This window comes from Neovison vison, chromosome 2, assembly GCF_020171115.1.
Source record: "Neovison vison isolate M4711 chromosome 2, ASM_NN_V1, whole genome shotgun sequence".
Taxonomy (NCBI): Eukaryota; Metazoa; Chordata; class Mammalia; order Carnivora; family Mustelidae; genus Neogale; species Neogale vison.
In genome coordinates this window covers 106,050,641-106,075,202 of record NC_058092.1, presented here as the reverse complement: position 1 = coordinate 106,075,202, position 24,562 = coordinate 106,050,641, and the positions used below count along the sequence as shown (strand labels likewise).

General features: G+C 41.4%; 1 protein-coding gene and 1 pseudogene across 1 annotated transcript; one reads left to right on the top strand and one right to left on the bottom strand.

Moving 5' to 3' along the window:
• Positions 1–7,282: 7,282 nt before the first annotated feature.
• On the bottom strand, positions 7,283–7,600 carry LOC122898820 (annotated as a pseudogene).
• Positions 7,601–11,856: 4,256 nt separating this feature from the next.
• Positions 11,857–14,065, top strand: HJV (hemojuvelin BMP co-receptor). Its single transcript, XM_044236497.1, has 3 exons — positions 11,857–11,938; positions 12,358–12,935; positions 13,445–14,065. Exons 1-3 carry the CDS (start codon positions 11,857–11,859, stop codon positions 14,063–14,065), a joined length of 1,281 nt encoding a protein of 426 aa, XP_044092432.1.
• Positions 14,066–24,562: the final 10,497 nt, after the last annotated feature.

Sequence of the window (24,562 nt, the reverse complement as noted above, 5' to 3'; positions counted from 1 at the left end):
TGTTCACACATACTACCAAGAGGAGGGGAGCAGGTGGAGAGGGGGTGCAAGGTGCCAGCTTTTGCTTTGTCAAGATGGCTGTACTTATGTCAGGGCTAGACTCAAGGTGGGTACAGTCTTGTTTTTCTTGGCCTCCACATTTCCCAGGGGGTTACCATTGGAAGAAACTGTGTAAAGGGTACATGGGATCTCTCTGTATCATTACAATTGCATATAAAGCTATAATTACCTCAAAAGGAAAAGTTTACATTTAATGAGTACAGAGTTTCAGTTTTGCAAGATAAAGAGTTCTGGAGATTTCGTTGCACAATGTGAATATACTTAAAACTACCGAACTGTACACTTTAAAATGGTTAAGATAGTAAATTTTATAGTATGTGTATTTTACTACAATTAAACTTTTATAGAGAAAGAACAAAGTAATTAAAGAGTAGAAAGATTTTACACACGAACAAAACTAGAACTGAATGAGACAAAATGCAGTTAATTTCACCAGAGGGAGTGAAGAAACTCTGGGAACTCTGCTGCACATCAGTAGTAAAGCTGACAGTAGAATTCATAGCTCCTCTCCAAATTGTTTGAGATTGTCTTTTACTTGGAGCTTTAAGATCCATAGGATTGGGACACCTGGATGGCTCAGTTGGTTAAGTGTCTGCCTCTGGCTCAGGTCATGATCCCACAGTCCTGGGATGGAGTCCCACATAGGATTCTTTGCTCAGCAGGGAGCCTGGGTCTCCCTCTGCTTCCCACTCCCCTTGCTTGTGCTTGCTCTCTCTCTCTCCGACAAATAAAATATAAGATCCATAGAATCTCTTAGCCCCTTTGTGACATCAGATTTTCCCACACAATGCCAGATGGCATCAATCTCAACTGTTCCTACTGCCCACAGAAATTCCTGTCTACACGGGACTTTCTTGTCCTCATCATCCCTTTAGACTAACGGTTCTCAACTTCAGCCACATGCGCAATTGCACAGGGGGTATTAACAACAAAAAAATCCTGGCAGTTGTGTTCCACCCCCAGAAGTTCTGATTTAATTGGTTTGGGGTATTCTCTGAACATCAGAATTTTTTCAACCTCCTCAGATGATTATAACATGCAGCCAAAGTTAAGAGCTGCTGCTTCAGGCACTGAATATACACTTTTCCATTAAGTGCTGTATTACATTTACTTTGCATTAGACTTTTTTTTTAAGATTTTATTTATTTGTTTGACAGAGATCACAAGTAGACAGAGAGGCAGGCAGAGAGAGAGAGGGAATCAGGCTCCCTGCTGAGCAGAGAGCCCGATGTGGGACTCAATCCCAGGACCCTGAGATCATGACCTGAGCCGAAGGCAGTGGCTTAACCCACTGAGCCATCCATGCACCCCATAGACTGTTATTTTTCATCTGTGTATATTCGTCTCCATGGCAAAACTGTATAATCTCCTAGAAGGCCTTCATTCTAGCAAATATTTCTAGCAAATTTTTTTTAAAAGATTTTATTTACTTGACAGAGAGAGATCACAAGTAGGCAGAGAGGCAGGCAGAGAGAGGAGGAAGCAGGCTCCCTGCTGAGCAGAGAGCCCAAAGCGGGGCTCGATTCCAGAACCCTGGGATCATGACTTGAGCCAAAGGCAGAGGCTTTAACCCACTGAGCCACCCAGGCGCCCCTCTAGCAAATTTTAAGTGTTCGATCAACACTTGAATTCTCAACTAGCTGAGAAAGTTCCTTGGGTTGGCACCAGGATCCAAGTTAGTTTTGGCTGATTAGAAACAAAAACAAAACAAAAAACAACCACAAGGCATCAATCATTAACCCTAATTATTAATTGTCTCTCATGACAAATTCTTCTACCAGTTCAATTTGTTTTAATGACAACATCTAAGTATGCCAAAAGCTCTTTGGTAAACAGAGGAGTCTGTGTATGCTTGGAGTGCAGGAATCATTCAAAATACCCAAAGTCCTTTTGAGGAACAGTCCAGGTGGATATCACCTCTGTATAACTAAAAAATCCAGCAAGTAGACCCAAAGGGGTAGTAATTCACAGACTGAAAACTCACCTTGAAGTATCTCATGATACTTCTCTGCTAATTTGCAATAATCTATACCCAAGAGGCCTAAAATGTCTGACACGGAGGAGATAATCCTGCTGTGTGATTTAACAGTATAAATGTCTCTGGAGCCCACTCAGGTTCCAAGTTCTGCTTAAACGATGGGACTGGGGAACAACCGTAATTATAAAGACTTGGAACCAAAAGAGATACTTAGAAACATATAATCTGTTTTGGCTTTTCAATCCACTTAAGCAATAGAACTCTTTTTTTCTTAATGAAAGCATGCCCCAAATCCCAAAATGTAAAACAGTTCAAACCAGAGCTGCTCTGTTTGGACTGGGGTGTAGGAAATCCCTACAGCTTTGGGAGCATGGTTTTTAAATCCAAATCTACAGGGAAAGGGGCTGAGGATTAAATTTGTGTGGCCCCATGCTTAGGAGGCTCCAGAGAGAAACCAAGAATGTGAAGTAAAAGGAATCAAACATCTCTCTTATATGAGAGTACTGGGAAGGTCGTGTCCTTGAGGTACACACACACACACCCCAAACCTGTTTCTAAAGCAAGCATGATCCATAACGTAAAAACACTTTCAGTAATCCAGTTTATCCAGTTTACGTCATGGTAGTGTGAAACCACTTGGGATTGAGAATATCTAGAAGGTTTCCTCAACCGTGGTGGTATCTTTGGGGTAGGAGGGGGGCTTTAGAAATATGCAGGGTACTTTAAAAATTTACAGTGACTGGGTTGCGAGTGGCACTTAGCAGGAGAGGTGAGACAAGAATGCTTACTGTCCTGCACTAGGCAGGACAGTTCTACAAAACAAAGAATTGTCCCTTCTCTAATGTTAATAGAGCCCCTACTGAGAAGAACTGCAGGCAAGGAAGCCTAAAAGATTTAGATTACTTTATACCCAAGATTCCCATGACACGTTTTCACAGAGGATAATACACTCCTAAAATTTTTATAGAACCACAAAAGACCCCAAGTAACCAAATAAAGAAAAGCAGAACTGGTGGCATCACAATGCCGGACTTCAAGCTCTATTACAAAGCTGTAGTCACCAAGACAGTATGGTACTGCACAAAAACAGACACACAGACCAATGGAGCAGAATAGAAAACCCAGAAATGGACGCACAACTCTATGGTCAACTAATTATTGATAAAGCAGGGAAAAAACAGCCTTTTCAACAAATGGTGTTAGGAAAACTGGAGAGCAACATGCAAAAGAATGAAACTGGACCACTTACACCATACATAATAAACTCAAAATGGATGAGAGCTCTAAATGTGAGACAGAAACCATCAGAATCCTAGAGGAGAACACAGGCAATAACCTCTTTTGTTTTTTTTTTAAAGATTTTATTTATTTATTTGCCAGAGACAGAGGGAGAGAGAGCGAGCGAGCGGGTGAGCACAGGCAGACAAAGAGGCAGGCAGAGGCAGAGGGAGAAGCAGGCTCCCTGCCGAGCAAGAAGCCCAATGTGGGACTCGATCCCAGGACCCTGGGATCATGACCTGAGCTGAAGGCAGCTGCCCAACCAACTGAGCCACCCAGGCGTCCCGGCAGTAACCTCTTTGACCTTGGCCTCAGCAATTCTTGCTAGACACGTCTCTGGAGGCAAGGGAAACAAAAGCAAAAATGAACTATTGGAACTTTATCAAGATTAAAAACTTCTGGGGTGCCTGGGTAGCTCAGTCGGTTAGGTGTCTGCTTTCGGCTCAGGTCATGATCCAGGAATCCTGGGATGGAGTCCCACATCAGGCTCCCTGCTCAGCGGGGAGCCTGCTTCTCCCTCTCCTCCCCGCTCGTGCTAGCTCTCTCTCTCAAATAAATAAATAAAATCTTTTTAAAAAAAGATAAAATCTTCTGCATAGTGAAGGAAACAGTCAACAAAACTAAAAGGCAACCTATGGAATGGGAGCATATATTTGCTAAAGATGTATCTGATAAAGGGTTAGTATCTAAAATCTATAAAGAACTTATCAAACTCAACACCTATAAAACAATCCAGTTAAGAAATGGGCAGACAACATGAATAGACATTTTCCTGAAGAAGACATCCAGATGGCCAACAGACGCATGAAAAGATGCTCAACATCACTCATCATCAGGGAAACAGAAATCAAAACCATGATGAGATACTATCTCACACCTGTTAGAATGGCTAAAATTAACAACACAAGAACAATAGATGTTGTCAAGAACTTAGAGAAAGGGGAATCCTCTTACACTGTTGGTACAAACTGGTGCAGCCACTCTGGAAAACAGGTTCCTCAAAAATTTTAAAATAGAACTACCCTATGACCCAGCAATTGCTACTAGGTAGTTACCCAAAGGACTGATGCTAATAGCAGCACTATCAATGATAGCCATATTACAGAACGAGCCCAAATGTCCATTGACTGATGAACAGATAAAGATGTGGGGTGTGTGTGTGTGTGTGTATAATGTATATATTATATGTATATAATATGTGTGTATATATAATACATATTGTATATAATGAAATATATAATGGAATATAATGTGTTATATATAATACATACACACATATTATATACATATATAATATAATGAAATATTTACTCAGTCCTCAAAAAGAATGAAATCTTGGGACGCCTGGGTGGCTCTGTTGGTTAAGCAGCTGCCTTCGGCTCAGGTCATGATCCCAGCGTCCTGGGATCGAGTCCCACATCGGGCTCCTTGCTTGGCGGGGAGCCTGCTTCTCCCTCTGCCTCTGCCTGCCACTCTGTCTGCCTGTGCTTGCTCTCGCTTCTCTCTCTATGACAAATAAATAAATAAATAATCTTAAAAAAAAAAAATGAATGAAATCTTGCCATCTGCAACAACATGATTGGAGTTTGGGTGTATTATGCTAAGTGAAATAATTAGAGAAATACCATACAATTTCACTCATATGTGGAATGTAAGAAACAAAACACACAAACATAGGGGAAGGGGCAAAAAAAAAAAAGAGAGAGGGACAAACCTAAGAGACCCTTAACTACAGAGAAAAAAACTAAAGGCTGCTGGAGGGGAGATGGGCAGGGGATGGGCTAAAAAAAAAAAAAAGATCCCCATGACACACCTTATTATGTTCTACCACACCTGAACCCTAATTTCTCTCTCTCATTACTCTCACTGCCTCTGTTCTGCCCTCACCAGTTATGCACATTCACTTTCTCATTCAGGAGACTAGTCCTTTCTTTTTTCAGTTGTTAGAAGATCTGTAGCTCCCAGGAGGCCAGGAGCCACGAACATAATCAAGGCCACTATAAAAAATAAAGTCTTTTTAATAGTGTGCCTAATTCTTCACCTGAAGGTGGGGGAAAATAAAGCATAAAAATATTTTATGGCAACATGACAGAATTGAGTTCTTATCCAAAGAGTTAATAGAGAGTTTTCCCCTTTGTAAGACCTCAAGATAGAAATTAATATAAACCAAATAAACAAAACTTAATCTGTAAGGGCCATAGCAACTCAGATCTTTTTCAGAACTACTTGATGGCCAGAATAGAATTGCTTCAAAGCCATAGTGAAACACTCTTAGAGTGGGAAGAGCAGAATCTGTCTATGGTTCCATTATTGCTTTGAGCTGGGTATTGAGAACCTACTGAAGTGTCTGCCTTGCTCTCCCCACTATCCATTGTGAAGAGGTAGCTCCTTGGTGGTCTGGTGGCCAGGATTGAGGGCTTTTGCAGTGAAGAGGAGTCATGTCTATTCCAGCCCCCTTGCAGGAGGTATATGTACCCTCAAGAAATTGTAGTTAAAAGGTCAAGGAACATACTTGAACATTTTTCTGAGGACAGGGCTAATATCTCTCATTAGATTTTCAAAAGGAGTTTGTGATCCTCCAAAGTAAGAACCACCGATTTATAAACTCTCAATCCCAAATAATCCCATACTGCTAACACCCTAATAAATTCAACCAAAAGAAACCCATCTTTTACTGCATTAGCAGTCTTTGATTTTAGAAGCATTTTATTTTTGGAACTCTCTTCTTAATGCAGGAAAGGGCAAGCACTGCTTTCTTCACCTTTCCAGGAAATGATAAAAACACCAAATGTGTAGGTAAAGGTGGTACAAAGTAAAGAGTCTGTCTTTATGGAATAGTTTCAAATGGGTAAAATGATAAAATTTCAAGCTATGAAAAATAACGCTCTTTTATTTAACTTAAATTTAAATTCACACTTCCAAAAATATTTGATTTATTTTCATTTTAACTTTAATTTATCCACAAGAGGTTTAAAGAGAGTTGCAAAAATGTAAGCAACACCTCACATGCAACCAAAACAAATATAACAAAAACTAGCATAAAGATAGAAAATTCAAAAGCTATAGGGAAAAAATATATAACAAAAACCCAAGTGTATATAAATACTATAACTAGATTATATTTTCCTCTGAACTTCAAAACAGTTAAAACCAAAAGAGAAAGAAAATGAGTTGCAGCATTCTCACTGCCTCTTAAAAGGAAACATATCAAGCTGCCAAAAAAGTCAAACTTTCCTTAAATGGTGAACTTCTCAAATAGGCCCTTCTACCACAACAATTGATGACCTAATGACCATCCCTGAGTTTATCTGAAATGAATTTTGAAAAAGTATCTTGTTTCCTTGTTGTTTCTTTCATTTGACACGAAATAAAAGAGGCTATCCAATGATGATCTTCTATGTTTTCAACATACTGGTAGAAGTTAGAGGGTTAGTAATATAGTTTAAACATGTTGAACTATATTAGAATTTTGTTTAGTTCCTTGGGTATATAAAAGTTGGTTGTCAGCCATCTCTCTTCTTACCCTCAGTGGTGGGCTCATTCTCTGAGCCAGTGTTCTAACTTGAAGATCTCAGGACTGTTTTCTCTGGTCTACCTTCTCTCGCATCCTGCCTAAATCTGTATCTTTTGTTTTTTCCCCCTTTTTTCCATCTAAATTCCGCCACCTGGGAGCCTATTGAAGAAGCTATAATGCAAAGAATATTGACTTCTGGGGCAGATAAATCTGGATTTGAATTAGGCAACCTGAGACAAGATGGTCTCTTCAAGCACTTCGGTTCCTATAAAATGGGGATAAAATTTGCCTTTCAGGGTTGTTGTGAGGATTAGAAATGCTATCACCAGATCACTCAGCATAGCATGTGGCACCAATAGATGTTCAACAATAATTAAACTATTTCTACTATGATGAGTATCCTTGTGGATCTGATATTTTTGTTTTGTAGTAAGTAAGGCAGTGGACAACTATTACTCCTTAGTACCTTTTTTGAGAAAAGCTATCAAGTCTGCTCTTCCCCTCATCTGCTTAATGTCAGTGGAGATAATTTTTGTTCCAGAGAGGTACTTCTTGGGGTTCTCCAAATACTCATCAGTGTCTCCTCTCCCCAGGTGATGCCTTTGTTCTTGTTGGCATCTGCATAAGACAAGTCAGGCCCTTGGTTTATCTTTTGCCCAGATAAACCATGGAGCTTTGGCCCAGTTTTGTGCTTGCCTCCCTTTTCCACAGTATGGCACTAGGGCACAACTCTGAACAAAAATCTTCTTGCCCTTCTCAATATCACCCATTCTTAAATCACTCTTCTGTTGCAAGTGAAACAAAGGGGCCCATTCACAAGTCAGAGGTCCCTCTCTCTATAAACTCAACTTTGTTGACTATAAATTTGTTCTGGGTGGCGTTTGGTAGGTAGGTTTTGACAAGGATGACGATTAAACACACACACATACACACACACAAAAGGCTCACAGATAATTTCTGACTTTAAAATTTTGTTATGAAAATTTCAAACATTTACAAAAAGATCCTAGGGTAATGAATACCTGAGTTATCTATCACCCAGTTTGAACAATTATCAGTGCATGTTTCAATCTTCTGTAAGATTGAATGCCTATAAGCATTCCAGCTATCATATCATTTCATCTGCAAATATTCCAAGATAGATAAGCTCTTGCTTTTTAAAAAGTACCACTTATCACACTAACTTTATAAATCATTAAGTATTCATGAATTGCTCATTTGCATTCAAATTTCCCCAACTATCTCATAATTTTTGTTTGTTTTCTTGAATTAGAATCCAATAAAATCCATACTCTGCAACTATTTGATGTCTCTTAAGTCTCTATTAATGCCTAAGTTCCCTCTCCATTTTCTTCTTTTTTTCTTGAATTTGTTGAAAAATCCAAGTCATTTTGTCCTGTAGAGTATTCTCACAGTCTGGATTTGTGCCTCTGTGGTGTCATTTGATGTCTCCTGTATTTCCTGTAAATTAGTAGTTAGCTCTACACTAGTTCAGATTCAGACTGAAAGGGCTTTTTTGCATGCCTGCTCCAATAGGTGGAATTTATAATCCACCTGTGATGAGGAGGACACAATCTTTGTTTCTCCCTTCATGATGGATAGTAGCCATTGTTGATCATTGCCTAGACACAATGTATTAGGAGTTATAAATGTTGATTTTCTAATTATGCCATTCCTTCTTCATTTATCTGCTGGAAAACTTCTATTTTTTTTTTTTAAGATTATTTATTTATTTATTTGACAGAGAGAGAGATCACAAGTAGGCAGAGAGGCAGGCAGGGAGAAAGGAAGGGAAGCAGGCCCCCTGCTGAGCAGAGAGCCCCATGCAGGACTCGATTCCAGGACCCTGAGATCGTGACCTGAGCCGAAGGCAGTGGCTTAACCCACTGAGCCACCCAGGCGCCCCCTGCTGGACAACTTCTATAAAGAGAAATTTCCCCCTCCTCTTGAATTCCCACAGGAAAGATAAGACAAATGTTCGATTCTTTCCAATTATTAACAGTTTTCAAAATAATGAGTTGATCCCCTAGTGCTCTCCAATAATGAGTGGCAAACTCATAGATTTAAGTATATTTGATACAAAGATGATATTGAAATATCAAATATGCAAATAGTATCCATTTTGACACTTAAATTAGCCAGTGTAAACTATTCTAGTTGCTGAGTCCTTTTGATACAGTTCTAATAGTTTTTGAAGGTTTCTTTGCTTATCTTGAGCAATTCCTGACCCATACCTGAAATCAGCCATTTCTCTAAGGGGCTCCTTTCAAAGGAGCTTCCAAGTCAAATTACTGTGTTTTTAAGTCATTTGAATAGTTTGGTTGGCATTTTACATTTTTGTAATAAAATCCTTATGCTATGGACTCATATGGTTGAGAGAAATCTAAATTTTTCAGAAATATATGGATAATGAAGAGAAGAATACTGTGTAGACCTCTAGATTCTGAATTAAATGCAAAGCCAATTAATCAAATGCCTTAGGGACATTATTTGGAATCAGCCTTTGTAGTCACTTCACTTGGCAAGTATAAGAGATGATGATCCCAGACGCCTATGGCTGCAAAAATACAACATGGCCAAATCCCTTGGTTGCAATATCTTAAAAGGTCACAAGATTATGTTACTCTACAAAAGCATCTTTCTGAATCTCTTTTTTTCTCGGCTTATCTCTCCAAATCCCCCTCCCCTGTGGATGAGTAACCTTTAAAAAACTCTTGTCTCTATTCCTTCTTCACCTCTGCTGTTAGCCTCCTCCTCTAACAGTGCAGAAGCTTATATTTTGTGTGTGAGTTGGTGAGAGGGAGGGAAGAGGAATGGCTGTATAAACTAAGGGAATAAAATGGATGAGGTAGGGGGATAAACAGCTGCAAGGATCTGGGCTGGTAGACTGAAACAAACCCTCCTCCTAAGCAACTCAGAGCTCAGATTTCTTCTCTGGACAGCTGGCTTTTTTAGTCCTTCGGAAATACTCTGCAAAGATGAGGGAGGGGCTGTGAACTACCTCTGCTATGGACCTTATTTGAAGTCAGCTACCTCTTAGATGTGTTCAGTAGAAACTAAATGCAGTATTCAATACAGTGGGAGTGAGGGTGGTGAAAGAAAGGTATGTAATTACCTACTCTAGTAGGTAATTTTAAAGGCTGGGCGTTTATTACTGAGAATGCTGGAGGGCTGCCTGGAATAGGTAGTGACTAGTCACATAACCTGGAAGTGGATATCTGACTTGCCTATGATATTTCTGCCTCCCCTTCCCCACTTGGCACACTATACTCTATATTCTTTCTAATCCTCCTACCCTCCCCACTCCCCTCACCCATACCCTACCCCCACTAACCTTCCTGGAATTTTGGACTTAGCTATTTTTAAAACAGTCAACTCAGTAGCCACCTCCCTCCCCCGCTCAGCTGTCCAGTACTCTGGCCAGCCATTTACTCCCCCTTCCCCCCACGCCAAAACTTCTCTGGTTCCCTGACCTCAGTGAGATTGCAGCCGGTGTGGGAACCTGGGGGAGACATGGAGAAAGAGACGGGGGATCCCCTGGCTGGAGCTGACCGACAGAGTAGGCAGTCATGGCTGGAGAATTGGATATCAGAGTAATGTTTGACCTCTGGAAACAGTAAGTCAAAATGAAATTGCAATTCCTTTAATAACTTTTGGAATGAAGTTAGACTTTCAGAAAATTATGACACCTACTTGAATGTCTCTTGTACAAAAGCTAGGATCTCTTTCATACCAAGGTGCCCCATCTCCATTTCTCCTGTCTTATTTCTGGTTGCTGGCCACTGGCCTCTTGAAGTCTTCCATCTCTCCTCTGGCCATTTTAGCCTTCTCCTTACCCTGTTGCCTCAGACTTCTGATGAAGTTTTAGGAGTTTTGCATATCGCCTATTCTGTGGTTTTCTCACCAAGACCAAATTTAGCCTCAGATGATTAGTCATTGGTACCCTTCCACCCTGCCTGTACTCAGCGGTGCCCTTCACATTGGGCTTCCAAGGGTGGGGCTACTCCTTGTAAATTGTTATCCCCACACTCTAGTCTTGCCACCCTATTCTCCCTCCTGCATGACTCTGACTCCACTCGTATCTTAAGTCCAACGCCTTAACCACTCGGCCATCCTGGTACAGGCTCCACTCGTATCTTTACCCCAAGAAATGGGAGTTTGGCAAGAGGGGCGTAGGCCCTCCCCAAGGCCTGTTCTCATCAAAAGATTGAGAACTTCTGAATTTGCAAAAGGAAGATGAAAAGAGTGGTTCTTCAGTCAGATTTGGAAAAATCTTTTTTAAAAAAATACAAAAACTGTTGACTCAGCACAAATATTGATTTGCATGCTTGGTTTGCGTCCCGTTATTCCTTAGGAGAGAGGGATTATACTCTTAGCTCTCTAGTAGATTAATGAGATGGGTCCCCTTTCCTTTGAATACTGATGTTCTAGAGAGGGAATGGGTATTCCACCCTCACTCCTTCTTGCAAAAAATTCTGACACAAAGAAGGAAGAGAAATGAATGACCCCTGGAGGGTCTCCCCTCTGGACGGGGAAGGGCAAATAAGAGATATGCTTCTGAAGTATTTTCAGATCCTAATTTTGTGGAGGATGACAGAGATGACTGGGGTCTGATCCATCCACATGATTCCTCCTTTTTTGATATTTCTGTTGTTTGGTAGTTCAGGATGGGGCAATACAGTGGACTCTGCCCATGTCCCCCCACCCCCCACCAGTCCAGTCAACTTTCCTTCCACCCCCACCTCAGGGTATTGCATAAGTTGCCACAAGAGCAGGGCACAGAGGCTTAACAGCCACACTTATGTTTGGGGAGCCCTATCCTCCCCAACTCCTGACCACTCATCCTTTTCCTGATCTTCCCAAATTCTCTTCACATCATCCTGAATGATTTTCAACTCTTCTCTCTCCCCATGCCCAGCCAAATTTCTTTTTTCAGTCCCTTACAGGAGGTCCGGTCAAAATTCACTAGGTAGGAGGGTCATCAACTGGAAAGAGCCGGAGCCTGGGGGGACCTGGCCGGATAGGTATGGGGAATCCAGGCTGGTCCCCCCATGGCAGCTCCCCAACTCTAAGCACTCTCACCCTCCTGCTGCTCCTCTGTGGACATGGTAAGGAAGGGCTAGGGAAGGGCTGGGGAACCTAGAGGGTCCTCTGCTGTGCAAGGGTGGGCAGGTGAGCATGTGTGAGGAGAAGGGATGGGTGCTGGGGAGTTCCAGTCACTCTCTCAACTCTCAAACAGATCTATTTTATTTCCCATTCGCCTTGGGGAAGGGCACTGGAAAAGCGCTTCATCTAGAAGAAGAAGAGATCTAGCGGGCTTACACATTTTTATCAAGACCCAGCGAACACAGGAACTAGGGAGCTGGTGGCTGGGGACCCGGGATAGGACTGGAACTCGGGCTCAGTTGGGTTTTAGGAGCTGCTGAAATCCCACGCCCACCCCCCACCCCCCTATCCCCCCATCAGACTTGGGAAAGTTGAGCAGGGATCTAGGAGCCTTCTCACAATTTTCTCCCTTTGTCCTCAGCTCATTCTCAATGCAAGATCCTCCGCTGCAATGCTGAGTATGTATCATCCACCCTGAGCCTTAGAGGTGGGGGTTCACCGGGAGCACTTCGAGGAGGAGGAGGAGCAGGAGCAGGGAGCCGGGGTGGCGCGGGCTCCGGCGGCCTCTGTCGAGCCCTCCGCTCCTACGCTCTCTGTACCCGGCGCACCGCCCGCACCTGCCGCGGGGACCTGGCCTTCCATTCGGCGGTGCACGGCATCGAAGACCTGATGATCCAGCACAACTGCTCCCGCCAGGGCCCCACGGCCCCTCCCCCGCCCCGCGGCCCCGCCCTTCCAGGCTCCGGCCCAGTCCGCTCCTCTGGCCCCCCAGCCCCGGACCCCTGTGACTATGAGGGCCAGTTTTCCCGGCTGCACGGTCGTCCCCCAGGCTTCCTGCATTGCGCCTCCTTTGGGGACCCCCACGTGCGCAGCTTCCACCACCTCTTTCACACGTGCCGTGTCCAAGGAGCTTGGCCCCTGCTGGATAATGACTTCCTTTTTGTCCAGGCGACCAGCTCCCCCGTGGCATCGGGGGCCAACGCCACCGCTACCCGCAAGGTCAGGGACTCCGCAGCTCCTCCAAACCCTCTCATGGTCGCCCCACGGTACCACTCCCTCCCATCCTCACTGTTCCACAGCAATGCTGCCATTCCCTTTCCTCCTCCTCCTCCACTTCTACATCTCCCGCCATACCCTCCCACCAACACTTAAGTCACTTAACAGTTAAGCTCCTTAAGTCACTTTCCCTCCCTGGGACTTTCACTCAAATGCAGAAAACAAAAAAAGAACGTTGAGGGGAGAGCTGAGGAGTCCTAGGTTGAGGAGTTACAGAAGGGAAACTTTTCTTTCTCCTGTGAGTTGCTGAGATTGAGACCAAAAAGGAGAGGGAGGGGTTGAGCAAGGACTGGTGGGCAATACTAGAGTACAAAGAGATCAGAGTGAGGGAAGACCATAATAAGCCTACTCTGGAGGCCCAGATCAGATCCCTGACTGTGTGTGAGCCCGCTGGTGGTAAGGAGACGAAGTACTGAGCCCCAAATGAACTGTTTTCCCTCTTGCCCTCACAGCTTACCATTATATTTAAGAACATGCAGGAATGCATTGATCAGAAGGTCTACCAGGCTGAGGTGGACAATCTTCCAGCAGCCTTCGAAGATGGTTCTATCAATGGAGGTGACCGACCTGGGGGCTCTAGTTTGTCCATTCGAACTGCTAATCCTGGGAATCACGTGGAGATCCAAGCTGCCTATATCGGCACAACTATAATCATTCGGCAGACAGCTGGGCAGCTCTCCTTCTCCATCAAGGTAGCAGAGGATGTGGCCAGGGCCTTCTCTGCTGAGCAGGACCTGCAGCTCTGTGTTGGGGGGTGTCCCCCAAGTCAGCGACTCTCTCGCTCAGAACGCAGTCGTCGTGGAGCTATAACCATTGATACGGCCAAACAGCTGTGCAAGGAAGGGCTGCCTGTAGAAGATGCTTACTTCCATTCTTGTGTCTTTGATGTTTTGATCTCTGGTGACCCCAACTTCACAGTGGCAGCTCAGGCAGCTTTGGAGGATGCCCGAGCTTTCCTGCCAGACTTAGAAAAGCTGCATCTCTTCCCCTCAGACACCGGAGTTACTCTTTCCTCAGGAACCCTCCTGGCCCCACTATCTGGGCTCCTTCTTCTGTGGCTTTGCATTCAGTAACTAGGCCAGCAACCCCATGACTGCTTTGAAATGATCAGGGGATAGAGACAGGCAGGGAAGAACATGAAGAATCCCTGAAGGAAACAGAGGGAACTAGAAGACACGTGAAATAATGACATTTACCCAGAGTCAGATAAGGCTGTAGTCCAGGACTGAAATGATCACAGAATAAGGATTTGGGGCAAAGCTTCTGTCATCTAGACTTCTGTAGTGGCTCTTTGTCCATTTTCCCAGTCCCAGTTATGATAAACGATTGTTGTAGTTCATCTACTCCTGAAATCACCCCAACAAACTTAGAGGTTATAGGGGTCTTGATGACCAGTAGAAAACTTAAGGGTTGAGACTTTTAAGATGAAAGAATTGAAAGAGGAAGACAGGACCATTACCTATGAGAGATGTAAAAATCCAACAATATTTTCTCTTGGAAGAGGGAAAGAGGAGGAAATGATTAAGGATGGAGTCTATCTGATAAATAAAAATCGGTAAGATGTGCTCTTTCTGGCTCAGAAATGAAACAGGGCTTGTCTGGATCGTAGGAGAAGGGAAACTCTACCTTTGGAGCATGGCATGGATAGGAAAGCAGCTAGCATCCCCACCCCTACATAATCTGTTATTAAAGCTATGAATTCTTCACATCCTCTTCTGCTGCCTTTGTTGAATCTCTTTACAGATGCTTGAAATGGAGTAAAGACGACGTATTTACTCCATCGAAAGAGGGCTCAGAAGTATCAGATACTATATTTGCCCTTGGGATGTTTACAGGCTACTAGGGAAACAAAACTGATTGACGTGGAGGAGTGATGAGTGTGCAGTTATTCTCTAAATTCTGTGATGCAATGAATTCAGATGGGAATTGGTAGATGGAAGATGGAAGATAGATGACACATGAAATAATGGAAGATAGTTGATGAGAATTAAAGAAATAATAAGAGGCAATAGAAGGGATGGGATTTGAAGTGATCTTTGAAGACTGGAAAGGATTTGAATTTTTTTTTTAAGATTTTATTTATTTGACAGACAGAGATCACAAGTAGGCCGAGAGGCAGGCAGAGAGAGAGAGAGAGAGAGAAGCAGGCTCCCTGCTGAGCAGAGAGCCCGGTGGGACTCAATCCCAGGACCCTGGGATCATGACCTGAGCCAAAGGCAGAGGCTTTAACCCACTGAGCCACCCAGGCGCCCCAGGATTTGAATTGTTAAGGGCCTTCCAGGGCAATGAAGACTGTCCAGAGTTGTGCATAAATTCATTCTTCAATGAGGAAACCAGCAAAACTCAAATGAAGGAGATAGGAAGGAATGGAATAGAAGATGGGCAGAGGCCAAATTATGAGGGACCTTGAAAGTGAGTCCATGGAATTTAAATTAATAGCTAACATTGACTGAGAGCTTAATATTACCAGGTAATGTTCTAAACATTTTTTTTTAAAGATTTTATTTATTTATTTGACAGAGAGAAATCACAAGTAGGACAAGTAGGCAGAGAGGCAGGCAGAGAGAGGAAGGAAAGCAGGCCCCCTGCTGAGCAGAGAGCCCGATGTGGGACTCTATCCCAGGACCCTGAGATCATGACCTGAGCCGAAGGCAGCGGCTTAACTCACTGAGCCACCCAGGCGCCCCTGTTCTAAACATTTTTAACATATTAATTCATTTAATTTTCACAACTCTCTCAAGAAAGTAATAGTGTCATCTTCACTTTTATATAAGAAAATTGAGGTACAGCAAGATTAAGCAACTTGCCCACAATCACATAGCATGTAAATGGTTGAACAGTACTTAATTCAGTAATTGACAATAACTGTTGAACCCAGGTGATTGGGCTCCAGAACCTTAACTCTTCATCACTACACTGTGTTGTCAAGGAAACAGAGCCATTGAAGATTCCAGTTGTGGAGGTGGACAAGGAGTGCAGCTTGTATGGCTGCCTCCACACAAGTGACTTCTTTCTTAACTGCTCCTTAAATTAGTTTTCTGAACTCAAAAGAGTTCAGATGTGGGAATATCAAGATGTGGGAATATCAAGTCAGTTAAGAATTTCATGGCCAGGGGTGCCTGGGTGGCTGAGTGGGTTAAGGCCTCTGCCTTTGGCTCAGGTCATGATCCCAGGGCCCTGGGATCAAGTCCCACACTGGGCTCTCTGCTCAGCGAGGAGCCTGCTTCCTTCTCCCTCTCTGCCTGCCTCTCTGTCTACTTGTGAACTCTGTCTGTCCAATAAACAAAATCTTAAAAAAAAAAAAAAGAGAATTTCATGGCCAGCTGATGAATGAGATTTTTCTATGGTACCTGTCATGTAACACTGTTTCTTTTGCCCAAACTTAAGGTTAGCCTTAGTACCAGTGGAGTGTTTATTTAAAAATGGGTAGGGGCGCCTGGGTGGCTCAGTGGGTTAAAACCTCTGCCTTCAAAAAAATAATGAATACTGTTTTTCTGAAAATAAATAAATTGGAAAAAAAAAAAAAACAAAAAAAAACCCTCTGCCTTCAGCTCGGGTCATGATCTCAGGGTCCTGGGATCGAGCCCAGCATCTGGCTCTCTTCTCAGCAGGGAGCCTGCTTCTCCCCTCTCTCTGCCTGCCTCTCTGCCTACTTGTGATCTCTCTGTCAAATGGATAAATAAAACCTTTAAAAATAAATAAATAAATGGGTAGCTCAAAATAAACGCATGAAAAGATGCTCAACGTTATTAGTCATTAGGGAAATGCAAACCAAATTAGTCACAATGAGAAAACACCACACAACCACAATAATGGTTAACATTAAAAAGACTGATCATATCAAGTGTTGGAAGAAGTGGAGTTCTCACAACCTACTGATGGAAATGTAAAATGGTACAACTAGTTTGTACAAATGGTTTGGCAGTTTCTCAAAATTAAGCATATACTTACCATATGATCTAAACATCCCACTTCTAAGTAGTGACCCCAGGGAAATGATAATGTGTGTCAGCACAAAGACATATGCACAAACGTTCATTATAGTTTTCTCTGAAATAACCAAAAAAACTGGAAACAACCCAAATGTCCATAAACAGATGAAATCTGATTTCTTAGATTATTAGTATGTTGGTCATTTGAGATAAATTTTATCACAATTTACCAGTTGTGATAAATCCATAGACAATAGAATATCAGTCAGCAATAAAATGAAATAAACTACAAATGCACATAACATGATGAATCTCAAAATAATTATGCAAACAAAAGGAGCCAAACAACAACAACAAAGAGTATATATTGGTTGTTTCCATTTTTATAAAGTTTTAGAAAATGTAAACTAATATATAGGGACAGAAAGGAGATCAATGGTTGCTTAGGAATGGGTGAAAGGAGGGAGGGATGGCTTACAAAGGGGCAGGAGGAAATATGGGAAGTAACATGTTCATTAACTTGATTGTGGCAGCAATTTCATGAGTATACATATGTTAGAACCCATGAAATTATATACTTTATTTTGTTTAAGATTTTATTTATTTGTTTGACAGAGAATGAGGGAGAGAAAGAGAGAGAGTGAACACAGGCAGGCAGAGGGAGAAGACGATGCAGGGTCCCGCCTGATCAGGGAGCTGGATGCAGGGCTACATCCCAGGACCCTGGGATCACGACCAGATCCGAAGGCAGATACCTAACCATCAGTCTCCCAGACACCCCTGAACCCATGAAATTATACACTTTAAATATGTGTAGTTCATCTTACATCAAGTATACCCAATAAAGCTAAAATTAAAAAAACAAACAAGCAAACAGGTAGCCCACCTTTCCCTTTTCCTTTGGTGGATCTGACAAAGACTTAGAATGACCACAGCATCATAAGGAATATTAGAACAGACTTGTTCTTCTAGGAAAACACAGAAAAGAAGAGGATGGCGGGGCAAGGGAGAGGGAGTATTTCATGATTTTGTATTCTCTTTTCTACTCCTATCACAGGGACATATTCCTTCCTCCAGATTGTCATTCCAAAGGTCAAATACCATAGAAAGCACATTTTCTGGCTTAAAAACATCAGCCCTGCACCTCATAATTCTGTGTTTCAATTCCACCAATAGTCAGCAGATGGCGATGGTGACTAAAAAGAATTACTCACTGGGGCTGGGGCGAGTCTCCCCGAAAAAGAAATGTGATTTCTTAGATTGTTAGGTATGTCGGTCATTTGAGAGAAAATTCTAATAAATATTTGATGGAATAGGCATTTCAGGAATAAATTGGAGGTAGTGGCACAGTTAAATAAATTGTTTAAATAAATTATTACATATAACCTTACAACAAACAAAGGGTTGTTCAAGACATGAAACAATGAAAATATATTACTTGGCTCCACAGTGGATATTATTTACACAGCAACAGTAATGTAAACACTAACTATTGATACAGCCCAAACTGTGCTATAACTATTAGGAGAATGAGGTAAAAGGAAAGAGAAGGCATATATACAACATAATGTGAAAGCTGACATTTCAATTACTATAACAAAAAAGTAAAATCTATGTCTACTATTTCTAAATTAAGAAGTCAAAGGAGAAACATTTCACCTAGAAATAGGAAGTAAATGCCAGATAAAAAAGCTAACTTAATTGGAAGAGACTCTAATGAATGTCTCAGTAGGAGGGCATGAGAACTGATGTTTTTTGTGTGAGCCCTAAATATGTGATTTTAAGCAACATTATTTTGACTTTTAAAAGGGAAGACATTCCCACTTTGGCCAGTCCTGAGCTTTTCCCCTTAATTATCAAATTTGTGGCCACCTCACACACTTCTTAGGACTACCCAACACCTCCCAACCCACTTCATCCACTTTGTGTGCTTTATGGCAAATTCCTTCCCACGCTTCTTCTCAAGGAAATAGAGATAATTTCCGTGCTGCAGTAATTATGGTTGCCAAAATCAATGCCAGGAAACTGCTCCAGCATAAAGGAAAGGAGAGAAGGCAAAGCATTAGAAAATAAAAGGCCTTCCTCAATTTTTCTGCCTACTCCCAAACCAAATTATTCATCATCCTTCCCAACAGGAAGAAATATATTACATATGTTTCCTGAGATAAAACTTGTGTGTGAATGGAAGGTGGGCTTTCAGAAAGTGAAAGAGAAATCAGGCAGGATAAATGGAATTTGCCTTCCCCACAGGGCTAATGATTTTGGAATCATTATCTGCTCTTGATTTTAAAAAAAAAATTTATATATATATATATATATATATGAAACTATATAGTTGACACAATGTTACATTAGTTTCAGGTGTATAACATAGTGATCAGACAAGTTTACAGTTTATGCTATGCTGACCACAAGGGTAGTCACCATCTGTCACCATGCAACACTATTGTAGTATCATTGACTATATTCCTTAGGCTGTACTTTTTATCCCCATGACTTACTCATTCTGTAACTGGAAGGCTGTACCTCCCACTCCACTTCATGCATTTTGCCCACCCTCATCCCCTCCCCTCTGGTAACCATCAGTTTGTTCTCTGTATTTAAGGGTCCATTTCTTTTTGTTTGTTCATTCATTTTGTTTTTAGATTCCACATATAAGTGGAATCATATGGTATCTATCTTTCTCCTTCTGACTTATTTCACTTAACATAATACTCTGTAGATATTATGTTGTCACTGATGGCAAGATCTCATTTCTTTAATGCTGAGTAACATTCCATTGTATGCATATGCCACATCTTTATGTAATCAGTCTTTGATACAGCACTTTTCTCCAACTCCTACCTCTGAGAAATGAGTGGTCAGATTTTTAAAAAATCAGTCAGCCTCTTCATCCTGCCCTCCCAGCCCACCTCACCCTGGCCAAGAATTGAAAGCCCCTTTGCTAAAACTACAGCATCAAAAACAGAAAAGATTCTGCTGTGGTATTCTCTGTGTGGAGAATACAGCCCTGCACCTACCACAGACAAGCCTATAGCCTTGAAATGTAGTGATGGAGAACAGACAAGAACAAGAAGGACGAGTCATGGGAGGGGCTGTCTATCTACACATTAGCTGATCAGGCTAAAATAATCCTACTGATTGATTTTGACCCTTCTTTAGAATTTTTGAATCACCTAAATTATGCCAGGCCATAAGACAAACATGGTTCTTACCTTCGGGGAACTTGGTTTAGGTGGGAAGAAACACAGATAATTATAAGATAAATGATCAATATTCATAATATGTAGAAGTATGTCCAACATACTGTAGGAATACAAAGAAGGTGGCAATTAAATCTGCTAGTAGAAATCAATCTTTATAAAGGAAATTAATTTTCTTTGTTTAAGGAGCAGAGATGGACTACTTAGATTTTTTAGCCATAAGTCAGATGAATTTTATCCTAGATGTGTGACCTTAGGCAAGTCAGTTGAACTCTCTGAATCACAATATTCTCTTCTGCCAAATATCTACCTGCCTATTTAGTTAGAATCAAATGTTAATGCAATTGCTTAATAATGCACATGTATAAACAGCTCTATATACACTATAAAATGATATTAACAAAGAATGTATTGTTAAATGTTAGTCTAGGTAAAAAATAGAAAACTGGCTTAATATATAGTTTCTTCCTCTCAGGCATGAATATCATATTCTTTCCTCTGCTCCTTCTTCTCACAATCAAAGAACTGTCTTTGTCACTTAGGGTTTCAGAAAATCTTTGATGCATTTGAGACAATTCTTGGACTAAGGATCTTGACAATACATTAGTCCACCCACTAGGTGGCAGGGCTGAGCAAATGGATTACTGAATTGTGTAAGAAAAAAAAATTCTCAGAAAAGAGGAAGTTGGGCTGAGCACACAATGTCCCAAATCTCTCATGTTTATAAATATCAACATAGTCCAATTTTCCCCTCAGAAAAACAAATCATCACCTCTCACTGACTTACCACCCTTGCTCTGATACACGACTGGGCCATAGGCTTTGAGGAAGGGACTGGTTGCATATGTTCTAGTAGAGCAGAAGGAAGTGAGGTTGAAATTTAGTCTTATACTGGTAAGAAACAATACTAGGTTCTGATTAGTGGAATATTCTGTTCTATAGACATACCCCAACCTACCAATTCAATTTATATTGAATAATATATTTAACCTATGAAATGTATTCTGCAAGGTGCTATAAAGAATACAAAGATTTAAAAAAAATAAATAAATAAAGACTCTCTAGGAATTCATTGTCCAGGAAAGAAAAGAAAACTTCTCTCTTTTTTTTAAAAGATTTTATTTATTTATTTGACAGACAGAGATTACAAGTAGGCAGAGAGGCAGGCAGAGAGAGGAGGAAGCGGGCTCCCCGCCGAGCAGAGAGCCCGAAGACCCTGGGATCGTGACCTGGGCCAAGGGCAGAGGCTTTAACCCACTGAGCCACCCAGGCACCCAGAGAAAAGAAAACTTACGTGTAGATTTTATATAAGAAATATAAGTAACATTTGTGTCACGGAGCATTTAAAAGAGAGTGAAATTCTACTTGATGGCAAGGTGAAAGATGAGAGGACTAGGAATCAAGAAAGGTTTCATAGAGGAAAGTCATTTGGCTGTCAACAAAAGAGTGGGTAGGATTTCAAAACGCAGAGATGGGGGAGGAAGGTCAGGCATTCCAGGTAAAGAGAAAAGCATAACCAAAGACGTAAAGGCAGAGAAGGATGTATTTGGGGAACACTAAGTACTCAGGTTTGGCTGAGGTATAAGGTACATAGATGAGGAAGTAGAGGCAAATGGGACTGGAAAGTTTGGTTAAGGCCAATTTGTGAAGACTTTAAAGGCTAGGTTGAAGCATTTGGATTTGATTCAGTAATCAATGGGTTTTGGAGCATCACAGGAACAGACAAGAGTTCAATTTTGTTAGATTAATCTGATTATGGTCTATTGATTATACCAGAAAGGTCAGTTACAAGGTATTAAAATAATCTAGGCAAAAGTAACAAGGACATGAATCAGAGTGCTGGCAGTGGAATAATAAATAAGAGGTAAATTCTAGAAACCCTGCAAAGATGGCCTCCACAGAATTTGGCAATTGATTGGATGTGGGGAATGTCATATAGATAGGATGGAATCAAAAGCAATTTCTGGATTTTAAGCCTTGATAATTGGGGGGATGTATAATAGTTCCATTAAAAGAAACAAAGGGAAGAACTGAGTTTGAACACAGGGGGAAGATTATGAATTCTATACTGGACAAGTTGAATTTGCGATGCTAGCTGCAGCTTTGGAAACAGGCTAAAGATATAGTAAAAATTTTACATAAGTGATATACAGATGGGCAAACTGAAGAGCAAAGCTTAAAGGAAGAAAAGGAGAGGGCCAAGGACAAGTCCTCCAGAAAAGCTTTTGGGAGTAGAGAAATAAAAAATTGCCACAAAAGGAGAAAGTCCAAAACTCAAGATGAATGTCTACATTTTAAAAAGATGTCAGTTTCAAACTATATAGGAGCCAAAGGGAATAAGGCCAAAAAAGCCTTCTGGTTTCCTCTGGAAACCTTGAAGAAAACCATTTCAGTGGTAGCAGAAGCCAGACTACAAAGAGACAAATTTAGTCAATGTAGAAAGCCTATATAAAAGTTATTCTCTTAAGAAATATAATAGTACAGGAAAGAAAACAGAGGAGTAATAGCATGAGAAGGGAACTACATTTCTTAATATAATAAGGCAATTTTAAGAAGTATCTAAATGACATTGGGGAGGGTATGTGCTTTTGGGTAAATTGGAAGGGGAGATGAACCATGAGAGACTATGGACTCTGAAAAACAATCTGAGGGGTTTGAAGTGGCGGGGGGGTGGGAGGTTGGGGTACCAGGTGATGGGTATTATAGAGGGCACAGCTTGCATGGAGCACTGGGTGTGGTGAAAAAATAATGAATACTGTTTTTCTGAAAATAAATAAATTGGGAAAAAGAAAAAGAAAAAAAAAAAGAAGTATCTAAATGAGTCTACAGTAGTTCTGAACAAATTAATTTACCTTCTCTCCCTATCTCTCCCTGAAGTTGGGCAACTCCTAGATGTCCATTCTTTCCTCCACATGATAGAAAAACAGACTCCAATAAACACGAAATGTGGGCTTCCAGATTAAATTAAAAAAACAAGAAGGCTTGCAAAGCATCCTGGAGACAAGAGCTTTATATTATGTGTTAAGGATCCTAGATTTGGAGAATGGCCCCGCCAGTTACCAGCTTATGTCCCAGGGGTAGGTTGTGTGTGTGTGTGTGTGTGTGCGTGTGTCTCTTTTGTGGGGTGGTGGTGGTGGTGGTTGTTGGTTGAAGACTGGTAGAGTCTGCTTTGACTCTAAAATTTTGTGAGTCTTGCCCTGAATCCTTATCCTTTATAGCAAGGATCAAATAAGATACAACGTGTTAAAGCACTGAGAGACAGGACAACACATTAGAAAGACTTCATACTTCAGTCCAGACAAACCTGGGTTCAAGATCTTGCTCTATTAACAAAATCTATGACCTCAGGCAAATTACTTAATCCTCTGAGCCTGACTTAATCAACCCTGAGTCATAGGGTTATTGTGAGAATTCAATAAATAATCTACCTTAAATCCTTTCTGGAACATACAGATGACATATTTATTTATAAATAAAATGTTATTGAAATAATTATGTTAAGGACTTGGTCCATTATAGGTGCTCAATAAATGACAAAAAGTCACTTTGAACTCTTAAGATGCTATACAATTACTAATCTATTATTAATGACTCGGAGGCAGACACACAGTTGAGCAGTCTGGAATTCCATACTTCTTTCTACTTCTAGTTGCCTCTAAACTAACATTGTCTAGGGGGGAAATGGGAAAAGCTGATAGGTTAGAGTAAAGGGAAGTTCACAGAGTGGAGGTGACAAAGGGGTTTGTTTATTTGTTTATCAGACCAGAAGCTAAGGAAAGAAACACAACCAGCTCTGACTCTGACTGGCAACAGAGTAGTGAGGACATTTCTCTCCCTGAAAGCTTTGGCTTTACTTAACCAACTCCAGTAAAACAAACTATCACCTTTTGATTTTTATTGGCACAGAGACTGAAGAGGGTGGGGAAGGCACAGGTAGACGATCTCACTTGAAAACTCCCTGACTTAACCTGACTAGGCTGACCCTCCTGGACCCCTCCCACCCCCAGCCCGGCATTCCACAAGTGTTTGTACCCCGTTCTCAGGACAGGAACTTACATGATTTTTTCTTCCTTTGATTCAGGAACCCAAAAAGAAGAATCAGGGAGCAAATTTTTATCTCAATACCAGGTTATAAGGTGAAAGGTCGTAAACAACTCTGTCCAAGAGAGCTTCATTTCAGAACATGCCTTGGCCAGGAGCCTGGTAAGCAGCTGCTTACTGCCAAAGCTAAAGAGTTTTTTGGCATTTAAGGGAATCCAGACATAGCACAGAGCAAACAAGTGGTCTATACTGAGTTCTACAAAATGGGAAAGAAAAAAACCCTGAGCCCAGAGAGGAATTTATTGCAAGAGAGAATTGCTTGATTTTAAAAAGCTCAAAAAATTTGGCCCTTCATATATGTGCCGAAATAAACAAATATCAGCATTCTCTTTTT